Below are 19,077 nucleotides of genomic sequence, written 5' to 3' on the forward strand. Positions count from 1 at the left end.
ATCAGGTATTAACAACCATGGAATGTCCAAAGTGACTGCCGTCTAATTATCCCTAGGTGGTATGTCAAGAATTCTCTTGTCTGATTTGGATTGTCAAAGGTCGGCTCAGGTTTGGTGGAGCCAAGAAGAGGTCGTCGGGTTATAGCTTGCAATCTGCGACAAAATGACTGTTTCTTCATTTATTCTCTTGTGTTAATTTGTCTGTTCGTAAATAACCTTTCCTCTGTTTGAGCAGGTTTTTTGTTGTTGCTGCAAGGCAGTGGCATACTTATGTTTCTATGTGAGGGAGGAGGGGGTCGGTGGGATGGTGGCCTGGATTGGGTGAGGTGCCTTTTAGTGATGCGTTCATCTTTTCGTATAGTTCATCATAAAATGAACTTATCTTTCTTTTCATATATTGCGTCATAAAATAAACTGAAAACATCTTAGTGGCTCTAGCAGTTGTAAGACAAACTTCAATTGTAAAGGAGAAATTAATCCATATAACTGGAGATTTTGAAAAAGTTTTATTTTAGTCTGTTGTCGTGACCGGTGGGTAACAGCTAGCGAGTGAACTTTTTGTTGTCTCCTCAGGGTTAGAAGAATTTTTCATTTCTTTCTTTGTCATGTCCAGAATTATATCATTGAGGTCAAGTCAGCAACTAAATGTCCTATGGATTCTAATTAAAGTTTATCAATGTAAATGGAAATTCTCAGCATGTTTACATTCCTGAGATTTCTTTTGCTGAAAGAAAATTTTGAAGGAGTAGGATTAGAAAGTAGTGGGAGTAGTTTGCAGTAGTATATCAAAGAACGGGGAATTAAAGGGCATAGAACTATTGAAAATGTAATAACTTCCAATATTTTCATTGTTAACAGTCTTAGTTTAGTTTTGTGTCTTTTGGGGGAGGGGTTCGGGGGGGTTGGGGTGGGAAATGGTTAGTTTTTCCTGATGTCATTTTGATAGTTTATGTAAAATTCCTTAATAATTCATTTTATTTTTAAGTTGACTAGCCAAGTTTTCATTTGAAATATTGGAGAGCCAACTTTGAAAATTTTGGAATATTAGTATATTACATTATAAGTTGCTTTTAAGATATGATTCTTTGTTAATGATAAAATGACTGGGAGACAAAATGTTGCAAATTGCATCAAATTTGTTTAAGACTAGAGCTCTCTTTAACCTTCATTGAGTGAAGAAGTGTAGTAGGATAGTTTAGGTATGTCAATTGCATCAATGTTTGAATAACTATTGGGTATAAGTTTGGTAAAATCGACAATTAAATGCAACAGACTGCTTTAAACCATCAGTAATTGACGTATAACATTCATTTTGAAATGAAACTACTAAAGGTAAGATACTTGTTTTAGCAACTTATGATAATATTGGCAAAATCCAATTTTAATCCATAAAAAAATCATTTTAAGTTTAAAAAATGCCATCGCCAACCATTGTCACTTCCTGTTAATCTTTATTTCAGTTCTTTATTTAAGTTCTTTAAATCTGATTAGTCATCATTTCTACGATCACTTGAATTTTGGCGCCTTGCACCACCCTACGATCGACTGTGTTTACATCGGCCGACCCTACTAGCCACTTTTGCGGTTCCTAAATGCCTACAGCATTCTTACATTTATTGCTCTCTGGGTACAATAGCAAACACCCATTTGATTGTAACTTTTCACACCTTGGGCAAAGTTTGTCTCTTCTTCTAAAGGCCACTAATTTGTTGTTCTACCAACTTCGCCTTGACCGGGGTTTTCCTCTATTATGACAAAGAGAAATTTTTGGAGCTGACTTTATATGCCGGGAAACGTCTTGTAAAAAGACTATGGGATTGTGGCTGGTCGGAAGTGGGACAATTTGGAAGCCTTCTTTCTTAAAAATAAGTGTCAAAATACCACATTCAGATTTTGGTTTGTAATGCAAATGTAGGTCACACTCAAAATTGTTTGTCTTTCTAGCTATTTGTGAGTAGGCTGGCTAAGTTGGGCTATTTTCCATATTCGTTATATTTCAATCAACAGTGTTTAGAATTTCGGAAATGGTGTGATAAATTTGTTTAATGTGGAAGTGGCTAGTGGTTTCATATATAAATGGTTTGAAGTCAATTTTCTTGGGATATCGAATCAAATTTCCTTTGGGTGATCTTAAATGTTAAAATTTATTGCATGTAATATACTTCATTTGCTGTACTGCATATAAGATACATTGTAGCCTTTACTTAATTGTAAGATTTCGATGAAGGCTAGGATGAGGTGGGGGATTAGAAGAGGGGAATGGGAAGGGGACACTGGGAATATGGATGGTAAACTCCTAGAGCAAACTTCTTTTAATACACCTTCCATTAGTCAGTCTACAGATACAACAGGATATAGCTCTACACTCCCTCACACAGTCCAGACACATCTATACTTGTATTATAAGCCATAGTGTTGGTTTTACTCACTGTGTTAGGGATCATTCTTCAAGAGGCTTATTAATTTAAATGACCATGCAATGCAAACAGAGATAATCCCCCAGACCTGACCATTGTGAAAGGCCATTTTGGACAACAAAACATGGTCAAAAGAGATCAAAGCCCTTGGACTGCCCTTTTCAAAGAAGTTCAAGTTTTTGAAGAAATACCATTGACCATCACCAAAGGAGGACTGTCCTGCTTGGACAAAAAGCAAACAATAGATTGTTTCTGATGGCTCTATACTGTGAAAGCCCTGATGTTGTTTGGTCAGTAACATGTCAGGACTTGACCCTGTGCTGACCAGGCCCCTTTAACAATAGTATGGTTTTTGTGTTCAGTACAATTAGTGGACTTAGAGAAATGAGTGTCTTTTGAACTCTGGCCAGAATCACAGATTACTGTTTGTTTGCTTTGCACACAAAAGGTTTATCCATATAGTTAACTCAATCACTGAATTGCTGAGCTCTTGTAATGTGTTTGCAAGCCTTGAATATACTAGTCATTAAAGGTCCATACAGTGTGATGGGTGCCTAAGCTATAGACTCATGATATCTCAAGTTGAACAGAGTGACCTTCAGAGTTAGTATTATATTCTGAAGGTCTGATCGCTGGACCATTTGACTCTTGGCACGAAAATTGTTGAAAGTTGTCCAAAACTAAAGTCACACAGACAAGTTTACATCACTGCAATTTTTGTACCCATTTCCAAAATGTGTTTCTGTACAGGAGTGCTAATGAAATGATATATCTGGAATATTATGTTTGCAATTTATAAAGTAATATTTTTATAACCTGTAGGAATTCCTTCTGTTGTATTAAAATTGAAACCATTCAGAGATGTTACATCAAGACAGGTTTGTTCACTCCCACACATAGTTGACTGTGACTAAACAAAGAAATATTTACAATTTTATAAACATGATGATTATATGAACTCAATATGGAAAATTGAAGACTGAGTTTAGTTTCATATTGCCAACTTAAATTTATTCAGGCTGAATTTACAGTCACATGCAGTTGGTTGGTGGCTATCAGGTATGTTGCCTAGCAACTAATCAGCAATAAGAAGGGGGGGGGTGGGAGGGGGAAGGGCATGCAATCTATGTTATTCATGATAGTCATTATGGTTTTCTATTTGTAGAACACATGTACAAGATTTTCTGTTAGTTATGTTTCCAAGATTGGCTGAGGAAAGATTACAAACATATATCATGATGATAGGAACTATAAACATGCCAGATGCTAGGATTGAGTTACAATTTTAGCCTTGATCAGAAAAGACAGCCATTACCGACGATTTGTTACATAGTGTATAATCTGTGGAGGAATTTGTCTTAGCTATGTTTCCAGGTTATGATCAGGTGTCAAGGTGCTGATGTTCCTTTTCTTGCAGTCAGTCAACCAAAAAAAAAAAAGTCTCCCCAGATTTTGATCAAACATTCAGTTAAACTAATTGACATTTTGACAGAGCCGTTTCATGATTCTTAAGCCTGCTGAACTTGCTTGTTTAGCTGTTGTATACAGGTCCATGTACTATCCTGTGACAAGCTTGACATTTCAAACTGAAGGAATTTTTATCCATCCGTGACAGTTTGTTTCCTGAAGTACTAAAGAACCAGGGGGGAGATGTGACATTAGTGAACCCTCCCCAGTATTAGATGGCTCCACATGTCTTGATAGGAGGATCTGAGACGACCTTTGACCCTTTACTGTCTTCTTTCCCCTCCCCCTCTGTCTAACAGGCCCACCTACTTTGTCACCATGGGCTATCATTCTCAACCCACGATGATGACAGTTAAAACATCGTTTTGTCAGAAACAGCTTGACGGCATCCGAGGAGCTGCTTGATCTGTTTATTCAGCAAATCTTGTTTTTGTGTTAATTTTGGGCATTGAATGTGTGGCATTAACCTCACAGATAAATATGATGAGCATCTCATAGTACCAGGGCTTGTGTTGTTTGTGACAGCTGCTGGGAGGTGGCAAACACCTTGTTATAGGGTCTTTCTTTGCTTGGTCCACGGTTGGGTGGACTTGAATGAAAACCTGTGGAGGTGGTACCTGGATTGCATAAAAGTTCTGAATTTTTCATAATTTGATATTTGTACTTCAGTTTTACATTTTGGGGAATTTTTGGCATAGTTTGTTATAGATTTGTGACTTATAGCAACAAAAGACCCAATTCTATCTGTAGAATGTTGGATTTCAAAGTCGGAGCAATATCATTCCATTTACTAGATGTGATCCAATCATTCCAATGACTGGTTGCCTCTTTCTTTTGTCTAACATCAACCGTTGGATTAATGAAATGATATATTGAGGTCAGTGATGATGTTGTTGCTTTTATGGGAAGGCCCCCAAAAACTTCAAAGGGACCATTGATTGTAGTTTGGATAAATAGACTATATTGGAGAAGCATTACCTACTGTATACATATGCACAAAGTGATGTGTCGTCACATTTAAACCAAAGTGCTGATTTGTCAGAGCGGCAAGCTGCTCCCTGTTGTAACTGAATTATTTGCCTAAATAATTTCAAGGTTCTTGAGTGAATTTTTTTGGTCAGAAAGCCGTTTACTATTTGTTCAATTTTTTTTTTTACTGTTGGTGTACCCAAAATATGACTTCAATCTCTTCTGAGCCAAGGAAAGTTGTATCCTTCCTGGTTATTACTGTATTACAAGAGATTGTGGACTGGAAGCTTGTGTCTAATTTGGTAACAGATGATGTATGTAATGTATTGATAGGTATATATTCCCAAGACACACGAATGTACCACCTCGCTTGTATTTGGGGTACGTTGACAACAATGTTTCACCGGGGGGGGGTCGGGTTTACATGGATACAGTACCCATGCAAACATGGTCCCAGAAAAGAAACAAACCGATCAGGTTCAATTATCCCGGATGCCGTACATGCGTTGTCGAAGGTAGACAGAGACAGAAAGAAGTACGTAGAGCCCGGAACAGTTCGTAAACCTGTCTGAGGATTAGATAGAGGCATCGAACTTTATGACAGTATGTTTGAATGTCAAAGGACTTAGTTTACCATCATCCACCCTGATAGCCACAAGAGCTAAAGTTTCATCTCGGAGAGCGTCAAAATTCTTGAAAATTTGGATGATCGTGTTATCGTTATTATTTGTCAAGCAGTATGCAAAGAAGAAAGAGAGAAAAAAAAGGGAGAAAGCCAATCATGTTGGAATGGAATGTGGTTGTTTGGAGAAGAAATTTGTGCAAATAATCTTCACATGGAATTTTGAATGAAGATTGACATTTTGTACAAATTGAATTTATTTTGATTGTTTTTCTTCATGATTTTGTTAGTATCCCTTACAACAGTGCTAGCTTGGTAGAGATTGTTATCTAACACGGTCTATCAGATATAAAAAAGTGAAATGTTGGATTAGAAAGAAATTGTTTAATGAAAGTTTAAATGAGAGCTGTGAAATCCTTCTGGGAGTTCTATTTGTTTTGCAAAATTGAAATTTGTGTCATTAAATTCTGACATTCTCATTGACGATGGACTCAATATTTTTCTTTTTTTTCTTTTCATTTTAATTTTTGTATTTGGTAATAGGGAAAAAAATGCTCTAAATGTCAGGATTGTCACCAGGGTTGTATTTTTTGGAAGTTAACTAGAGAGGATATACTTGATATAGAGCTAGTTTCCTGACTGGACTTCATGTGTGTAGGGCAGGGGAAAGGGGTTAGTGTTTCACAGAAATGGGATGGGAGGGTGGGGGGGGGGGAGAGACGTGGTAATGGGAGAACAGTGGTATTGACTTGTATTTGGTTGACGTGGTATTAATAGAATACCTCAGAAGTATAGAGGAGACTGTTAACTGATTAACTTGTTTGCCTACAGCTTTCAATTGTAATGAAGGTCTTAGATTAATTGAAAAACATTAAAACATAACCCTAAGTGGAAAACTATCAAGAACTACATTTTATATTTGTTATTTCTGAATTCTTCAGTCAGTTTAAATAGTAAAATAACTCCAGAAGAATCTGTCTTTAACGTTCCTTTGTTGATTAGTAAACATCCCTCCCCCCCACTCCCCTTCCATTGAGCTTTATGGTAGATTGCATGTCGTAATAAAGGTCTACATATTGTGACTCAAGTTTAATATGGAAACAGTCAGTCCTAGTTAAGATGATTCTTCGGTTGCTTGTTAAGTAATTGATTTTATCTAGGAGGTTGGTATATTACTTACAGTGTATACATACATGCGTACCAGTGATATAGTCAATGTAGATGCCGCTCGTTTATTAGCGTCAAGGTTACGCATACGCAGTCACTAATTACCTACTGTTCATGGAGCTGTTGTTACTACTGACTACCCACATAGCAAGAAGAGCTCTACTGGTAGCTGCTGCTGGTTAATGTAATAAGGATTCTGGAACTATTTTGTGACACACACACATTATTTATAGATCTGCATAATACTTATCATGCAAGGGAGCTTTGGGGGGTGTTAAGCTCATATGTCATAGAGCTACCAATCGAGTCCTCATCAATCTTCTTAATTGGGATTTCTCGTTAATATCATTGTCTCAAGTACTCTTGCTCTTTTGAAAATAGTTTTTGGGAATTTTTGCTTCTTCAAAATTTGCAAATTATATAATTTACCATAATTAAATGTATTCCGGACAAAAATTAGGGCAAGCTTGAAAATGAGTCAATAGCAACCAACTTGGGATCGATTTATCTGCTATTTATTTATCTGCTATTATAGTACGTTTTACATTTGAAATTATTTTTCTGTATTTGTTACATACGCAGAATACATCTGCATTAACTTAGTATGCAAGACATACCTTTGGTGTGAACCTCTCATGTCATAGAGCTCAGTCCTCAGCAATCTTCTTAAATAGGATTTCTCGTGTTTTTGTCATTCTCTCAAGTAATCTATGTCAGAGGATAATTGTTGGGGGTTTGCTTTCTTCAATACTGAGAATTTATCAAATCTACTAGGATTCGATTTATTTTGAGAGAAAGTTAACTACATATATGTTAAAATAATAGTTAATAAGAATTTTTTTTGTGATTATTTTACATGCCATTTTATATACTTTATAATTGTAAATTCATTGTATACCAGTACCTTGAAAATAACAATTAGGTCTTTTATAATTCTTCAAAGTTCATTCTTTGTGTCAAGACAAACATTCTCTTTTCAGTGGAAGTTAAAGACATTTTAATGTGATTTATTAAAGCTGATGGCTAAATGATATCAGTAACAGGTTTTAAATTTGAAAAGAAAGCAATAATTTTTTTTTAATACATCAGGGGTCAAGGCAGAAAATTGGGCATAAATGGGGCAGCTCTGTATGTCACATGTTTTTATTAGAAATGTATGCTTAATTCAGAAATAATGGTTCTTATCACAGTTTCAGCATTAATATATATTTTGGCAAGGATGCAACCTGACAGGTCACATGACTACTAACTATTAAATTCAAGTTTGACTTTGACTGGAGCCCAGGAATTATGAAGAAAATAGTAGAAGTAATTTTAAGCCTAAGTTTTAGTTTGTGCTTTATACTGTAGCAATAACACTACATTGCCTAATATGTTTGTCCTTTATCTCTCTCTAGCCTATGACAAGAGATTCATTCAAGATATTTTTCTAACATTTTGTTAGGTAATTTCATTTTAAGTTGCCTGCAAGTGATCAAGTTTGTTGGAGCTGGTCTTGATGCAAACTGACAGACCTCAATTTGTGGAAATCAAGCCTCTGGGGCAGGATCGCTGGCCAATAGAAGAAGCCTTTTTTAAGATTTTATTTAAAGGTTAACTGAAGAAGCTTTGAAAGGATTTTGGTCTTACGTTTCCTCTTTTCTAAGAGTTCACCTTGCTGATATGTAAGTGGCACTTAGAGTGGCAGTTCAGATTGGTGAATAATACAGGCGCCGTTTGGATGATGAAGTAACATTGCTTTTATTAAAGGCCTTTATTATTAGACCACTCGGGGGAGGTGTTGCTACGGATCTGCGGAAATATTTTATTCCCCGTCGGAGCAAGTGGCGATTTGTAGGGGCAGTCGCCAGAACATTAAATTAGCTACAGAACTTATTATGGGCTGAAAATTGGTAGGAAATTACTTGAATTCCATTTGGGACTTTGGGACTTGTTTATTCCTTGTTGCTTTTAGAAATCTGAATATTCATATAAATTTAAATCGTACTGATCACACTCTGGACCACAGTCATTTTAACTTTGCAACTAAGGGTTTGAAGAACTTGGGGGAAGTTGGGAGCCAAGGGGAAGGGGGAGGAGGAAGGAAGGATTATGGAAAATTTGCTGGGAGTTGGGTAGGAGGGTGAGGAGGGAAGTTAGATGGGTGATTAGGGGAAAGGAAGGGGCAGGCAACTACTCATGATGCAATACACAAATTTTTTTCTCTGGCGCTGCTTCATTAAAGGCTTAAAATGTAACATAATAGTATTGAATACTCTGGTATAAATTTTTTATCATTTTAATATTTTATCTGGAATGCTAAAGTCTTACCCTGAATAATTGTAGCTGACTTCAGTGGACTTGCTTTGAACTACGTATTGACCTAAGGGCAATTCTGTTTGGCACACACTCTTGGGGTATTTTGAAATTCAGAGAGCGTTGGAGGAACTTGTCAAGGCCCTGTGTATTGTTTCAGGTCTGAGAGAGCCTGTCAGTTTCAGCTCGCTGGTCAGTTCAAGGTATTTTTGTCCAAAGGAATTTTTCAGCCAGTTTAAAACGTTGCCCGAGGGCATGTCAATTTGGTTATAAACTATGCTTTATTGAAACTGGAATGGAGGTAAACATTGGACTCATTAAGGTCTCCTTAATTAAAAGTAAAGAGCTCTTAGTTTGAAGATAATCCAGCGTGTCGGTGTGCAAATATGGTTCAATTATCGTTACCATAGCGATTATTGTCTTTTCTTGGTGTCATTTCACTGGAGTTATGCTGAAATGTTTGTTCTTTAATTCCATTCCAAACTTTTCAATCGTAAGGCAGACAAACAACCAACTTCCTCCAAAATACCTGTCAATGCACTCTTGTTTTTGTTCATCAACAGGAATTAACTCCTTTCATCTCTATTTTTGTGTTTTTGAAAACAGGCTGATCTGGGCATTTTTGCACAAAAAGTGAGAAAGATCAATGCGATAAACTAGAGCATTCATCGATAGCCGATATCGAACGGTGTCATTTTGGTCGTCAAAATTTCAAGGTCTGGGTGCACTAATGAACTATAATATGGCAAAACTCAATACAAACCTCAGGCACCAGACATAGAGAAGAAGCAAAGTTTCATATTTCGTGGCAGAGTTCAAGGGGAGGGGAAAGATGAAGGGGGGGGAAGGGGGAGAGGGAATTTTGCCTGAAACAATCTTATACTGAAACATAATTTATATTTTAGTCAGCATTAACAATTTCTCAAAAAGTTCAGATTGTTAAATCACTTATTGAAAGGTTCGTACACACAAATGGATAGACTAGTTCGCCCTCCCCCAGCTGTCTGACTACAGCAACCAGACAAAACAAAAACCTGTCTTCAAATTTGAATGGTTTGTCTTCCATGCCTAAAGGTACAACATTTTATTCTACTCATCGTTCAGTTATCCTTAAATTTCTGTAAATCCATCCTTAGTTCTGAAATTGCTACAAATTAAAGGAGAATTCAAGGGAGGGAGGTGGGTGGTGATCGAGGTGGTGATCGGGAGGGGGGGGGGGTTTGATCGCAAGGATCCTTTTTCATTTCCATGTGTAACCTTGTAGATATGTAATAGACATCTAAACTCCATAGACTGATTTGGTTACTTCAGTTGTAATTGTCAATCTTATGTTTCATCTCTTCTTCCACTGTTAATGCTGTAGTCTATCGAAACCATTTTTCGATTATTATTTCGCTGATGATGAAAGATCTCTCTACTCTGAAACAGTGAAATTTTGGTGACCTCGTTAACTTCTTTAAGATGATGAAATTGCTGCAAATACCTAATCATAACCAGAAAATATTTGATCAAAGTGTACCATAGCATGTATCGGAGAAAAACAGTCAAAAACAGAACTAAATTTCGTTGGGAAGATTTCATCTGCCGTCCAGATTTAGGTCATATCAAGCTGGTTTAAGAACTGTTAAACTTCCTCCTCCCTCTGTCATAAAACCTCCAAATATGTGACATTGGCTGTAGAATGACAGCCAGATGAATATATATACATCACAGTTGGCCAAGTCTCCACTGACACACTGAGAACAGGGTTTTACAGTGACTAAAACCAAGATGGCTAAACTGCCGGGTCAAAAAGGTCGGGGAACATGCTGGGGGAGTTGTCTTCATTAGTAGCACCCCCTCTCCAAATAATCAAAAGTCTTTCTGATCTGCACTGGAAAATTTGGTTGGACGTGTAGACCTGGTGTCTGTTATGGTGGCAGTTTTGACATTGTTGTGGCTATCGCAGACCAGTAGGTATGTAGTCTGTGGACAGTTAATCCTGATTGTCAACTGTGACCAGTTTTGAAGTAGTAAAATAGTCAATCATGGAGGGGTTTTCACGTAATAACTTCCTATGCTGCTGTGATCATATAGTGGTTTTATTTTTAGCATTCTTTATAATTGAAAACAAGAAAATGATGGTTAATGAGATCACACAAATGCTGCCCAAAGTGAGTAGATGTTTTGTTGAAATTAGAGAGCTGTACAGCTGTGCACAGACTCATGCATGGTACAGCGGTGTTTGGAGTTAAAATTCCATAGTTCAGAAGTGTGAAAATCCTGACTACCTACCCACTTTAATTTTAAGTAATCTTAGTGATGTAAAATTGTTCTAGAATTTATCCCCCTTTAGAAAAAATAAAGTGGATATGTACCCTGTGGTATGTTTGTGGAGGCAGTTGTACCTTAGTGAAGAATGCAACATTTAATAGAGCAACAACCAGCAAGTTTTAGGGGTACCTGCTTGAATCTATTATGAGACCACTTTCCACCTTTTATACACCAAAGAAAACAAGGCCTTTTGAAAGTTTGTCTTAAATCTATTGTTGAGCTGGTATTGAAAGCATGTCTGGATAAATGTATTTGCATTTCCCACCACCATTCCGGGAACCCTTTACTTTGAAAATAAGAGTACTTAAAAGTTATGTCATGTTTGGCAAATAAAAAAAGACAATATGTTTTAACTCTTACCTAGTTTAATATCATGTAATAGTTTATATCTAGTTTAGTAACAACAGGATATGAGTCAGAAAGTGGGACAGGTTAAACTGGGTTCTGAAATTCCCACCCTGTGTTACTTGCAACTGTTACTGAGTACTGTTACTGAGATTCCCTCAACTTGCATTAATGACCTCTGTGGCCTAGTTTTGGATATTAGCCCAGGGAGAAACTGAAAAGATCAAACATTAATCAATTTTTTTTAAATCCTGGAAATTGTAACAGAGTTGAAATATTTACTAGTAAACATGACGATGATGTATGTATGGTCAAGGGATTATGCTACATATGCTGAAAACCAATCTACCTACCAAGACCCAGCATTGTTGAAAAATGATGAATTAAAAAGAATTTTTGGGGAGGAGGGAGGGGGTTACTGAGTATTAGATAACTTGTAAAACATTAATCTTAATTGTTTTACATTCTATTTGGAGACATAACTTTCGGCCGGGGATAAACGGTCCTTTGTCCTTCCAGCTGAGCGTACAGTATATATGTCCGGGTCTAAGTGTGGATTAATACCTTAAAAGCAAGCTATTAAAATGGAAATAAACTTGAAAGGTTTCCTGGGTGTCGGGACCACCAGCCTGTGAATGAGAATTAGAATATTTTGTGCAACTTTTAACTATTATCATCCATCAGTCTACCATGTGTATCCCAAAAAAAAGCAGTCATTGCAGTTTGTGTGATGTCCGGTTTTAGTTACCAGATTTCATTTACCAGTACATGTGGGATTCTTGATACCTTCTTGCCTTCAAAAGTTTTAAAAGGAAATATTTTATGACAAAAAATAAATCCCACTGGTTTTGTTTTCTTCTATATATGTTAATTCCTACAGAACATAATAGATCCCCCATGGAAGGGACACATTTTTTAAACTAAAGACACACTTTTTGTTGTTGTTGAAACTCAACAGAAACTTCCTCTAGCGCTGTGGTTAATAATGTCTTGATTGACATGCAAGAATACCCAGATTTCATATTTCTCCGAGTCATGAATATCGTGAAATCCATACCTGATGCCAGGGATCATCTGGCAGACAGCATACTATCTCTGTTTCTGGTCAAAAGGCAAAGAAAGAAGGGAACAAAATTGCGTGATATTGCGTGGAGCATGTGATCAGTGGGGGGCATCTAATCAGGTAGAAAGGCATCTTGACATTGTAAATGAGGTGAAGGGGCAGCAGGGGGCATACCTAGATGGGATGAATTGTGTCTACATTGATTAAAACAGATCTCATCATTGTTTACGGAGACCTCAATTTGATCAGGAGGATAGAGAGACTTTGGTAGGTCGATGTCGAGGGTACTTTAGACATCTGGCCGTAGTTAGAGGAAGAGCTACTATACATACATCTGCTGTTCATACCTTGTTTGATGAATGTCAATCAAGAAAAATATTGAAATTTAGGTTTTTTTTTCTTGCAAAAGAGAAAGAATAATGATCAGGTGAAGTTGGAGGAAGTAGGATCTTGATTAGCAGATGGACTTGTCTCCCTCCCTTGCTACCAACCAAAATGTAGTAAAGTACATTTCCTGTTTGGTGGATGTTTAGAGTCACGAAATGAATTAATAACCCAAAGAAAGTATATAATTGCTTTTGACAAAAAATATCAATCCCTCTAAGGGCTGACTTACAATAGACTGACAAGGATGGCTCTTGGCAACTGTAACCAAGGCTAATCCCATTTTGTGATAGAGGGAAAGGTTGAAGAGGTTACAGTCATCAAGTGAGTGGGCTAATTAATTATTTGCAGATTGCAAAATTGTGTAACAGTTCAATTACTTTGTATTGGGTATGATGGAATAATGTGCGCAGTAGAATGTTATGTAATGTGAAACAAGATCAGAACATGAAGTAAGTGCTTTGGCTATCTTGCAGACTTGTTTTCAAGTTTGATTCATGGGCGCAGGATAATAAATACTATGTTCGTCTCATCTCCTTCGTATCTTCATATCGGCATGCTGCAGTCTCGTAAATTCTTATTTATTATTAGTTAGCTATTAAAACTTTGGAAGGAATACGCAGTCTCATTTGTAAGCGTTTTTAACAGGTATGGATATGGGACGACGATTGGAGGCTTGGAGCAGAGGACGGGGGGGGGGTGGGGTAGGGGAGACAACATGAGGGATGAGCAAAATTGAAGAAGGCTAATAGAAAAGGAACTGAACCTATAGCCATAAATTCCAAACAGTTTCTAATTTTGTCTGCCCATACAACATTACAAATGATCGAAGAAGGATTTTTCAAGTGAACAGGCAAGCTGCAAAGGTTGAGTGGCAACCAATGTTGTCATCTCGACCAAAAACGCACTTAGTATCGAATCTGAAAGGTTAACAGCAATTGATAGCAACTTTGCTGGACAAGTTTGCTTTCTGTTGGTTTTGTAATTTCCGTGCCCATGTTTGCTTTTCGGTATATTGCCAGCCTTGATGTGTAACCAGCCAGTTAATAAGCAATGTGAGTTGTACTCGACAGACTGAGTGAAGCACACGATTTGTGTTTATCATCATCAAAATCGGTTGAAAGATGTATCTCTAATAAACTGTCTAATAAACTACACGGAACGAGCTTGTAATAACACCACTGTAGTAAAAGGATAGCAATCTTAACCGACGACAGTTTTTTAAAAATAAACGTTATAGTCGAACATGCAAGCACAGTTATAGAAAATAAGTCCTTGCTAGTACAGATTTTTAACAAAGCAAACATTCACTTGAGTATTTAATTATGGGGATTATTACTAAACTGGTAGGAGCTGCTGGGAATATTTACAATTTTAAGGGAAAACTTGGAATTACTATAGTTGCTGTTGGTGGAGGGAGGGGTTTTGGTGGTATAGGTAGAGGGAAGGGGGTAGTGTAGGGTAGGGGGAAAAAGTAGGTGTCGATTCAAGAATCTATTTTTCTCAAACAACATGCTATGTGACATGGACATATTGCTACACAAAAATGCAAATATGTGTACTATGTGTAGCAGTGTGGTTTGTATACAGAATAGTTGGTGGTGCTTTCAGTGTTATGTGAGGAAAAAATAAAGGAGAAAACCCATAAAAATAACAGGAAAAAAGAAAAAAAATGATATACAAAATATAAACACTAAATTATTCCCCGAGGATGTGTGAAAAATGAACAGGTTATCATGTATATTGGCAAGAAGGAGCTGTATAATCTCTGAAGGAGAAACTTTCCAAATTAATTTTTGTGTCAACCTATCTAGTATTTTGCTTGTAACATTGAGTCATTGCAACCATTTGTCCTGCCCATGAACTTTTCATGACTAAACTAATGTAAATATAATATTAATTAAAGAAAACAATCCGTCAAGGCCCTTTCCTCTTTAGTTTAAGATTTCATAAACAGTTTAGAGAAAATGTCCAGTATAAAACTGAACAAAGAGATCTACAGCCTTCTAGCAGTAGTTTCTGATAGTCTTCTCTTGAAAGACTCCAATCACTGGAGACCGTATTTGCCTTTTGTTCCGATTAGGCGAGTCCAATTAGCCTTGAGGATGCAGAAGAGGTAAATGATGTTATCATTACCATGGAGATCTTGATGTGTTTTTTTCCCTCTAATAAATTAATTTGAAAATGGGCGTGTAGTAGTAGTAGTAGGAGGATGAGGAGGAGGAGGAGACAGAAGGTGATCAAGGAAAGTGTGGTCTATAAAAAGAGTGTATTGACCTCGGCATGTTTGACAATTAGCTATCTGTATGTGTGTTTTGCTAGGTGCTTAAAGCAGCATTTTGCGTCCTTTTCTACGATTTTTCTCAACCTCACTGATTCCACTTTGCCATAACGACATACATAACTAGCTAATCTATTTATATTTTACTTCAAATGGTGGCATAAAAGTCGAAAAATTTGCAACTTTCAACTTTGTTGTTCTCCAAGATATTTTCCGTTGGGAACCTAATAAACCTCGCCCATAATATGAATATTTAAACTCTACGAACGTCATTGACAGATACGTAATATAACACCACGCTTGATTTGTGTACAGTCTATATGGCAGTTGTACCAGGGAGTTGCATAACAACTCCCTGGTACAACCAACGCGAAGTCTTGAATCTATTTTTAGCAACGGCTCATAACTAAACCTGCATCTCTGATTGGTTGAATTCAAACTAGTGGGTTTGGCGGAATTGTATGCGATTAATTTTAACTGTGAAATTTGTCGAGGACACTCTTCTCATTTATCGACATAAATCGTTAATTACTCGCTAATTAACGCTCTTGGCAGGGTGAAACTTGGATGGTATCTTAGATTGCTGTTTTATGATTGATACATGTAAAAAAATCGATGCACATGTTAAAAAAGTGGAAAAAAGCCACCCAACGCAAAATGCCGCTTTAAGAGGAAAAGTGTGTTTGTTACAAATCCTGAATCCTGTGTGTCACTTAAATCCCAAATAAGTTGGGACTGAAATCCAGCCTCTCTAATCAGTGAAGGAGTGCTATGGTTTTATGTGTACAGAGCTGTCAGATATGGTTTGGATTTCATATTTGTAGGAAGTTAAAGATCTGTACTTGAATCTGTATGTAATTTTATTATGTAATGTAATGTAATGTAAATAAAATCTTATATAGTGCACTACGTGCGATACATCTGTGCGCTTTACAAACAATCTAGAATATACAATGACAAAAAGCAGTAAATACATAAAACAGTAAATACATATACCATATACAGAAATATACAGGAATATGAGATGAAAATTATCGAATTATTGTACATCAGAGGTGCCGGGAGTGGTGCTCTGGGTTGTCGTCCTGTACCCACTGTCTCCGATATCAATAAACTGCTAGGATCGTACATGTAGTGATATTTTGAACACTATGTAGCCTTCTAAGTTTGCAACATCTCTGCCAGCCAAGTTTGCTACAGAAATGTTCAAATATAACATTCTGAAGGTCCTAGCTGCTACTGTGTGGAAATCTCAACAAGAACAGTCCAACTGCTAACTGTGAAAGTTTGATATGCCCTTTTTTTGTTGGGGGGGGGGGGGAGAGGGAAGTTGAGTGGGAGGATGGCAAGATAATGGAATACACTGTAGCAGTTACCGGTTTTTCCAAAATTTCCAAACCATTAAGATTTGGGAATTCCTGGGCATGGTAGATAGTGGTGACAGACCAAGTGCTCTTTAAACTACAAAGTCTAGCACAATCTAGAAACATTAATAACCAGTACAACCTACCCAAATCTGGTCACCGGCAATGATATTGCCCTCTCTTTAAATATTCTTATTTCAGTGATTCAGTATCTTTTGTTATGTTCTAGACTCTACCCTCCTATATCATCATAAGGAAGCCCATATTTTGCCATATTATACCCAAATGTCAGCAGGCTTGGTTATAAATTCAATATTTCAGTTATTCAGGATATGTCACGACAAAGAGCCATGCATTTACATCACCTGTCTGCTAAGTCAAAAACATGTTTATCAAAGCACATTGTTAATGGGAGACGGGACTGACTTATGGGTATAAGATATCTTTGGAAGTTAGAGGACGCAAATAAAGATTATGAAAGGTGAAAATGCTCCTGGTAGTAGCATTCTTAGCCCTGCAGAGGCAGATGTGTCTTTTGTGTAGAGCCATAAATTTTCTGACAATTTCTGCCTTCGTGTGTGTACTAATCAAGAAATTGCAAATATTTGTGCACACATGGCTCATACAGTGTTAATTATCATATGTCAACTGTAGCAAATCTATGAATGATTATGTTTATACCAACATATATAAGTACGGTAAAATGTCTTTGATTTATAATGTTTTGATTTAAGTTTGATCACTTTAATCAGACAAATGAAAAAGTTTGGCATAAATTCGGGATTTGGACAGTCTTTGGCTGCTGTGCAGTGTATATATCTATGTAGTGTAATACAATCCATCTGCTCGTTGGGTTCGGAATAACCAACATCAGCAAAGAGAGATTGTTTCAGTTCAGTAAACCTCAACTTCTGTAACATATCATCCTTCCTATCACATCTGCTTTCCTCCCTCCTCTCACCTTTTCCTCTTACCCAATTAGAGGTGGGGCGGGGGGCCGGAAGAATGAAACTTTAAAAATAGTTGATGAAGTTGTAAATTCCAGTCTAACCTACTGGTCTTCTCAGTGGCCATGTTTTCTGTGCCCATTCAAGTGGATAAGTTTTGCCCTGTTGGGACTTGCTCCTTTAGGACCTCTTACTTTCTCTTCAGGTCCAATTCCCACCTGTCACCTTCATGATCTACTTTTTCCTTTGACGTTTGTAGAGCCAAACTTTACCTCAAAAGAATACCAATTGTCTTCCATAAATTTTTGGAACAATGTTGAAGATCATTATTTTCTGTTAATACTATTAATGCACATTAGAAACTTTATTAAATTAGGTTTAATTGACTTTTGAAGGCCGGCGGGAATTACTCTTGTCATTGCATCCGTTCGTAAAACACACAATTTTACTGTATATGGTATTCTGCAACACAGAAAGAAAGAATTCGCATAGATATTTGATTTCATATCTCTTTCAATCCTAGGCATTATTCGTACCAAAGCTGTCTTGGATCGTGAGAGCCAATCACACTACTGGCTGACAGTCTATGCTCAGGACAACGCTGCCGTCCCCCTGCATTCCATCGTAGAGGTCTACATCCAGGTCTCTGACGTCAACGATAATGCCCCCTTCCCGACTCTTCCGGTCTTCAGGGGCTACATCCCGGAAAACTCAGCAGCCGGGACGGATATCATCAGAGTTGAGGTGGAGGACTTGGATGAAACAGAGAGTCAGAATATCACTTTTGAGATTCCATCTAAGAAAATCAGGAGGATGTTTCAAATCGATCGGACTACAGGTAAGTTTCGTACCGAGAGCGGTGAAGATGTAAAAAATGTGTGTTTATTTTGGATGTTGAGAAAATTATATGAATGTGGGACATCCTCATCCATCCTTCACATGTGTAAAATGGTAAATTGCTGAATTTCCACTTAGACTTCTATGTTCATGGAACACCACAAAAACCAGTGAAGTTTGCAGTATCTATGTCACATATTTTCTTCTCCGTTACTTTTTCCCCCTCTTTTGAATAAGTTTTTCTCGCCGTTCCAATCAGACGCATTCTCTGCTTCTTCCTCAACTCCTCTTGAAACTGCTAGAACATTTTTCTCTGTCAGTAAGGATGATCCTCTGTCCCTGAGGTGGTTTTCACCAGTTGAAACTTAACCATCTCAAGATTACTGTTTTTCAGCTGAGTCAATTCTCCCTCCTCATCTTCTCTCTTTCTCATCAACAATCCCCGGTCAAGCTCTCAGAAGCCCCTCTAGTTTGAAAACCTACATTTTTGATGTCACTTGAGCATAGTTTTGATGTCACTTGATTGCCTGTCGTTGTTTGCTCTGATTTACCTCGGATTAGTTCTCTTTTCTTCCACGAGAGAAATCAGGCCACCCTTCTGATGGC

At 37.2% G+C, this 19,077-nt stretch overlaps 1 protein-coding gene across 5 annotated transcripts in view; it reads left to right on the forward strand.

Moving 5' to 3' along the window:
• The window catches only part of LOC139979885 (protocadherin Fat 1-like), a 116,565-nt gene that overhangs the window by 24,446 nt on the left and 73,042 nt on the right, over positions 1-19,077 (forward strand). For all 5 annotated transcript variants that reach the window (XM_071991075.1, XM_071991076.1, XM_071991072.1 and 2 more), the window contains exon 3: positions 18,158-18,472. In XM_071991075.1, coding sequence (XP_071847176.1) covers positions 18,158-18,472 — 315 coding nt within the window. The remainder of the gene's footprint in view (positions 1-18,157; positions 18,473-19,077) is intronic.

This window comes from Apostichopus japonicus, chromosome 14 (genome assembly GCF_037975245.1).
Source record: "Apostichopus japonicus isolate 1M-3 chromosome 14, ASM3797524v1, whole genome shotgun sequence".
In the NCBI taxonomy this organism is placed as follows: domain Eukaryota; kingdom Metazoa; phylum Echinodermata; class Holothuroidea; order Aspidochirotida; family Stichopodidae; genus Apostichopus; species Apostichopus japonicus.